At 42.7% G+C, this 6000-nt stretch overlaps 1 protein-coding gene across 1 annotated transcript in view; it reads left to right on the plus strand.

The window, feature by feature from the left end:
• Nucleotides 1-5369, plus strand: part of RGS19 (regulator of G protein signaling 19) — a 42308-nt gene extending 36939 nt beyond the window's left edge. Inside the window, exons 5-6 of the mRNA XM_087720607.1 lie at nucleotides 854-1088; nucleotides 4593-5369. Of these exons, the coding sequence (XP_087576733.1) occupies nucleotides 854-1088; nucleotides 4593-4781 (424 nt within the window). The 3' untranslated portion in view covers nucleotides 4782-5369. The remainder of the gene's footprint in view (nucleotides 1-853; nucleotides 1089-4592) is intronic.
• The last annotated feature ends 631 nt before the right edge of the window (nucleotides 5370-6000 follow it).

Consider the following 6000-nt stretch of genomic DNA (forward strand, 5'->3'; position numbering starts at 1 on the left):
TGCTGGTTGCTCAGAATTTGGATTTTGATCATATGACTGTGGGGATACTGGGATGATTGTGTGAGGACCAATCTTAAGCTACTTTTTACAGTGCCATTGTAGCTTTGAGTGGTCACTAAATAAATAGCTGTAAATGGAGGACTACCTGTAGGTTGAAAGCCTCCAGTAAAGGAGCGTGAAAGCTCTAGAACACTATTTTGCAACTTCGTAAACTTTTAAGATGTGTGGACATCAACTATGGAAGTTTACTTCAACTGTTGCGATCAACTGGTTGAGTTGAGTTGTTGAACTGGTTGTGTTGAATTGAGTTGTGTGGTCTTCAGTTGTTGAAGTTGACTTCAACTGTTGGAGTTGAACTGGTTGAGTTGAGTTGTGTTGTTGAATTGAACTGGTTGAGTTGTGTGATCTTCAATTGTTGAAGTTGACTTCAACTGTTGAGTTGAACTGGTTGAGTGGTATTGTTGAATTGAACTGGTTGAGTTGAATTGAGTTGTCTGGTCTTCAGTTGTGGAAGTTGAGATGGAATTAGTTGAGGTGTGTTGTGTTGAGTTAAACTGGTTGAGTGGTCTTCAATTGTTGAAGATGACTTTTAACTGTTGAGTTGAACTGGTTGAGTTGAGATGGGATGAGATGAGATGCATGGACTTCCAACTGTTGAAGTTGACTTCAACTGTTTGAGTTGAAGTCCACAGGTCTTAAAAGTTGCCAAGATTGAGAAACACCGCTCTAGAAATTGCGCAAGAATTACCGGGATCTCGCTCCAATAACACATTTCTTCCTCCTCCTCTTCTTCCCACTGTGACTCACTCTACCTTGCTTTGTTTCTGCTGGATTATGGCTCCTGTGACTTCAGCAACAAACCCACCACCGAAGAAGTCAAGGTCTGGTCTCAGTCATTTGACAAGTTGATGAAAACCCCAGCTGGCAGGAACGTGTTTCGGGAGTTCTTACGGACTGAATACAGCGAGGAGAATATGCTCTTTTGGTTAGCTTGCGAGGAGCTGAAAAGCAAATGCAACAAGCGAGACATCGACGAGAAAGCACGAGAAATCTATGAAGATTACATCTCCATCCTTTCTCCCAAGGAGGTATGTCCTTTCTTATTTTATTCCTTGTTATCTTGTTCCCCCCTTTCCCTTGTCTTTTGTGAGCCGCCCGGAGTCCTCCGGGAGTGGGCGGCATACAAGACAAATAAATAAATAAATAAATAAATAATAAATAAATAAATAAATAAATAAATAAATAAATAAATAAATAAATAAATTCCCGCACCCCAAAATGTTTCACATATCAGTTTTCACTCAGTTGGTAATTGGTAGTCCCCGGGGCCCTTCTCCCCTTCCCTTTGCAGTCCAGAAACTTTACCAAGGTTTTCTCACTCCAGTGTAAAGTGTGTAATTATTAGGCAAGTGAGTGTTTTGACCATATAGTCATTTTTATGCATATTTTCCACCTCTTAAGTTGTATAAATGAAAAGAAGGACTAGGGGAGACATGATAGCAGTCTTCCAATATCTCAGGGGCTGCCATAAAGAAGAGGGAGTCAAGCTATTCTCCAAAGCACCTGAAGGCAGAGGACAAGAAGCAATGGGTGGAAACTAATCAAGGAGAGAAGCAACTTAGAACTAAGGAGAAATTTCCTGACACTGAGAACAATTAATCAGTGAAACAACTTGCCTCCAGAAGTTGTGAATTCCCCAACAATGGAACCTTTTTAAGAAGAGATTGGATAACCATTTGTCTGAAGTGGTGTAGGGTTTCCTGCCTAAACAGGGGGTTAGACTAGAAGATCTCCAAGGTCCCTTCCAACTCTGTTATTCTGTTTTTCCCAAACTGGAATGCATAGTGGATATAAGCAGATCAGGTGATGTGTGTTTGCGTAACGAGGGAGGGTGTGGCCTCAAGAGATCAACCCCCTATATCAAGGTGTGCATAATTATTAGGCAAGCTTTTTTTCCTCAGGCAAAATGGGCCAAAAAGGGATTTAATTAACTCTTGAAAAGTCAAACATAGTAAAATGTCTTTCAGACGGATGCAGCACCCTTGAAATTGCTAAAATATCACAGAACCATCAAAATGTTTTGTTGCAAATAGTCAACAGGGTGGAGTTGTTCTTTTTTATTTTTATTTAAATGTTTACTCGTAAATTTTGATTATTCTCAACAATGTTTATTATTCTCACTTTTAACAGATGAAAATAAACAAGTGAGATGGGAACATTTTCATTTAGTTGCGCAATAATTCTGCACACTAGTAAGTTATAATTGTGCACACGTAGGTATTCTTCGAAGAAAACCAAAAACATCACTTTTACTTCCTTAAATATTAAGGTTTGGGGTTTATTAATATTTTGGATTGACTGAGAGCATCGTAGTTGTTCAATAATAAAATCAATCCTCAAAAATACAACTTGCCTAATAATTATGCACACTGTATAAATTCCTTCACGTTTGATTATGACTTTAGCTGGTACACATTTTCAGTCAAAGTAGGGCTAAATCTATTTATCTCAGAAAACCAGTGCCAGTCCTAGGCTGCATTAACAGGGATAAAGGTAAATGCTCCCCTCGCACATATGTGCTAGTCGTTCCCGACTCTAGGGGGTGGTGCTCATCTCCGTTTCAAAGCTGAAGAGCCAGCGCTTTCCGAAGATGTCTCTGTGGTCATGCGGCCGGCATGACTAAATGCCAAAGGTGTTCCCTTCCCACCAAAGGTGGTTTCTATTTTTCTACTTGCATTTTTACATGCTTTCGAACTGTTAGGTTGGCAGAAGCTGGGACAAGTAATGGGAGCTCCCTCCGTTACGCGGCGCTAGGGATTCGAACCGCCGAGTTGTTAATCTCTCTGATCAACAAGCTCAGCGTCTTAGCCACTGAGCCACCGCGTTCCAATAACGGAGGGGTAACACCACCATTATCACAAGAAGTGATATTTCTACTTTATACTGCAGTGGTGAGGCCACACTTAGAATACTGCCTCCGGTTCTCGTCTCCATAATGGAGAAAAGAGGTTGAGACTCTAGAAAGAGTGCAGAGAAGAGCAGCAAAAATGAAAAAGGATCTGGAAACTAAATTGCATGATGAACAATTGAGGGAAATGAATATGTAAACACAACAACGGATAGAGTGGATGGAGGGAGGAGTAGAAGGAAAGATAGGAAGGAGAGGAGGAAGGAGAGGAATAGGAGAAAGGGAAAGGCAGAGGAAGAATGGGAGGGAATGTAAGAGTAGGAAAGAGGGGAGGAATGGGAAGAAGAGGGGAAGGGTAAAGGGGAGGAAGGGGAAGGAGAGAAGGGAGAGGAGGAAGGAAGGAAGGAGAGAAGAAAGGGGAGTAGGAAGGAGGGAGAGAAGGAAGAAGGGAAGGAGAGAAGGAAGGAGAGAAGAAAGGAGGGAAGGAAGGGGGAAAGGGAAAAAGAAGGAGAAAAGAAAGGAGGGAAGGAAGGAGGGAAGGAAGGAGAGAAGGAGGGAAGGGGAAGGAGGGAGGGAAGGAAGGGGAGTAGGAGAGAAGAAACGAGGGAAGGAAAGAGGGAGGGAGGGAAGAAGAAGTAGGACCGTTGTAAGATAAGATGGATCTATGGGATGTTAAAAAAGCAATCTTCAAGTATATTGTCAACAGTAGGGAAAAATTGTTATAAATACATATTATTAATAACAGTTATGAGATCATATAATTGTGAATGTATATATGAAATTGATAAAATTATTTAATAAAAAATAAAAAAAATGAAAAAGGATCTGGAAACTAAATTGCATGATGAACAATTGAGGGAATTGGATATGTCTACCCTAATGAAGGGAAGGCTTAGGGATGGCATGATACCTGTCATACAATATTCGAGTGGCTTTCACAAAGAAGAAGGGATAGGAGTTAATTCTCCGAAGCATAGGAGGGCAGAACAAGAACTAATAGGTGGACAATCATTAAATAGACAACCAACTCAGAACCAAGGAGAAAATTCTTGACAAATTCCTTCCTCTCCTTTTTTCCACAACTACCCTAGGAATTGTGTTGGGTTGAAGAAAAGGGAATGGCCCAAAGCCACCCAGCCACTTTTCATGCCTAAGATGGGACTGGAACTCCCATTCTCCTGGTGATTCGGCCAAAATCACCCACCCAGCTTTCATGTCTAAAGCAGGACTGGAACTCCCAGTCTCCTGGTGATGGGTGCAAAATCACCCAGCCAGCTTTCATGTCTAAGGCGGGACTAGAACTCACAGTCTCCCAATGTTTGGTCCAAAACCACCCAGCCAGCTTTTATGTCTAAGGTGGGACTGGAACTCCCAGTCTCCTGGTGATGGGTGCAAAATCACCCAGCCAGTTTTTATGTCTAAGGCGGGACTAGAACTCATAGTCTCCTGGTGCTTGGTCCAAAATCACCCAGCCAGTTTTCATGTCTAAATCTTAGAACTCCCAGTCTCCTGGTGATTGGCCCAAAGTCACCCAGCTGACTTCCATGTCTAGGGCTGAACTAGAATTCACCATCTCCTGACTTCTTAACCTTAACCTCTAGACCCAACTGACTCTCCCTTGATTGACAGTTCACCAAAATCATCTTTCTTCTTGTGTTTTGCCCGATCTCCTCCTTTTTCTCAGGTCAGCTTGGACTCCCGTGTCCGCGAAGGCATCAACCGCAAGATGCAGGAGCCCTCTTTGCACACCTTCGACGATGCGCAGCTACAGATTTACACGCTTATGCATAGAGACTCCTACCCCCGTTTTCTGAACTCTGCCATATACAAAGCTCTCCTCCAGAGTGTCTCTCGGTCATCTTCGGAGTCTTAAGCCCTTCTGTACCATTGATAGAGACACCAAGTGAAGGATACAACAGGTGTTACTGGTTTTTCCCCTCCCCACTCTTCTTTAAAAAAAATATCTCCCAAATGAGCTTACAGAACAAAATAGACTGAAGACATAACCCAGCTGAGTTCTGTCCACAGACAATAGTCCTGTCATTGGAAAGGTGACTCCACAACTTTCTGCCCGCTTCTCTTCCGTCAGAAAAGGGCCGGTGCCAGCCGCCATCAAGAACTCCAAACTCGGGCTTCTACTTCCATTACAGAATGTGGGCCTAGAGATGGAGAATGCAGAACGGAGCAAGTAACCAGCAACGGACTGGGATCTAGACCTCTGGGGTCACATAGCAGAAGAAACAGGCCAAAGCCCATATCTCCTGGATGTTTTGATCTCACTCTTGGATTTGTGTTTTGTTTGTTTTTTTAAATTCCTTCCATGTTGATTAAGAATTATTTCCATGCTGTCCTTGTAGATGCAACGATCTCGGACATTTGGCGTGGAAACTGCGGTTAGAGCAATGTTTATGGAATTAAGAGAACTTCAGATGTTATAAAAAGTATGTTCAGGTTTTCCGCATCTCGAATGCTTTCCGTTCACAGTTTATTCTAGGTAGGATTCCCCCGCCTCAGTTTTGAGAAGAGGTAGGGACCTCTTCAAGGGAAAGAGAGAAGATAGGTGGTACTTGGCTCTGATGTGGAAGCTCTGTGAGAAAGACAACTTGAATATTAATTAGTCCCAAAATCTCTCCATCATTGTAGGTCATATAGTCCACCCATCTCCAATGTACAGTGGTACCTCAGTACTCGTTGGTAAATTCGTTCCGGAAGACGCGAAAACTGAACTGTACTGAGAAAGCCATGTGACCCACTGTTCAGGAAATAGGCATGAGGTAGCCAATGTCGGCAGGTTCTTGCACGTTAGCTACCACCAGAAAGACAAGTGCCGGGACAAGATTTCTGCTTTAAAACTGGTCAGATACTGAATCCGGCACGTTTTAAAGCAGTCGTGTGCCAAAGTTATGACTCTGTGTGGACTTCAGAGGTCTTAATGACCAAGAGGATCCTTCAGCCCACCATCCATGCTGTGGATTTCAGATTGAATTCCAGTTTTCTTCCTTTTTTAAAAAGCTAAGGGGCTCTTTTGTAGATGGAGTTGTGGATCCACCAGGCTTCTGCGGAGAAGAATGAATGAATGACCCTGCCGTTAG

The sequence above is a fragment of the Thamnophis sirtalis genome, unplaced genomic scaffold (genome assembly GCF_051295495.1).
Source record: "Thamnophis sirtalis isolate CommonGarterSnake01/CBP01778 unplaced genomic scaffold, rThaSir2_p1.2 scaffold_7, whole genome shotgun sequence".
In the NCBI taxonomy this organism is placed as follows: Eukaryota; Metazoa; Chordata; class Lepidosauria; order Squamata; family Natricidae; genus Thamnophis; species Thamnophis sirtalis.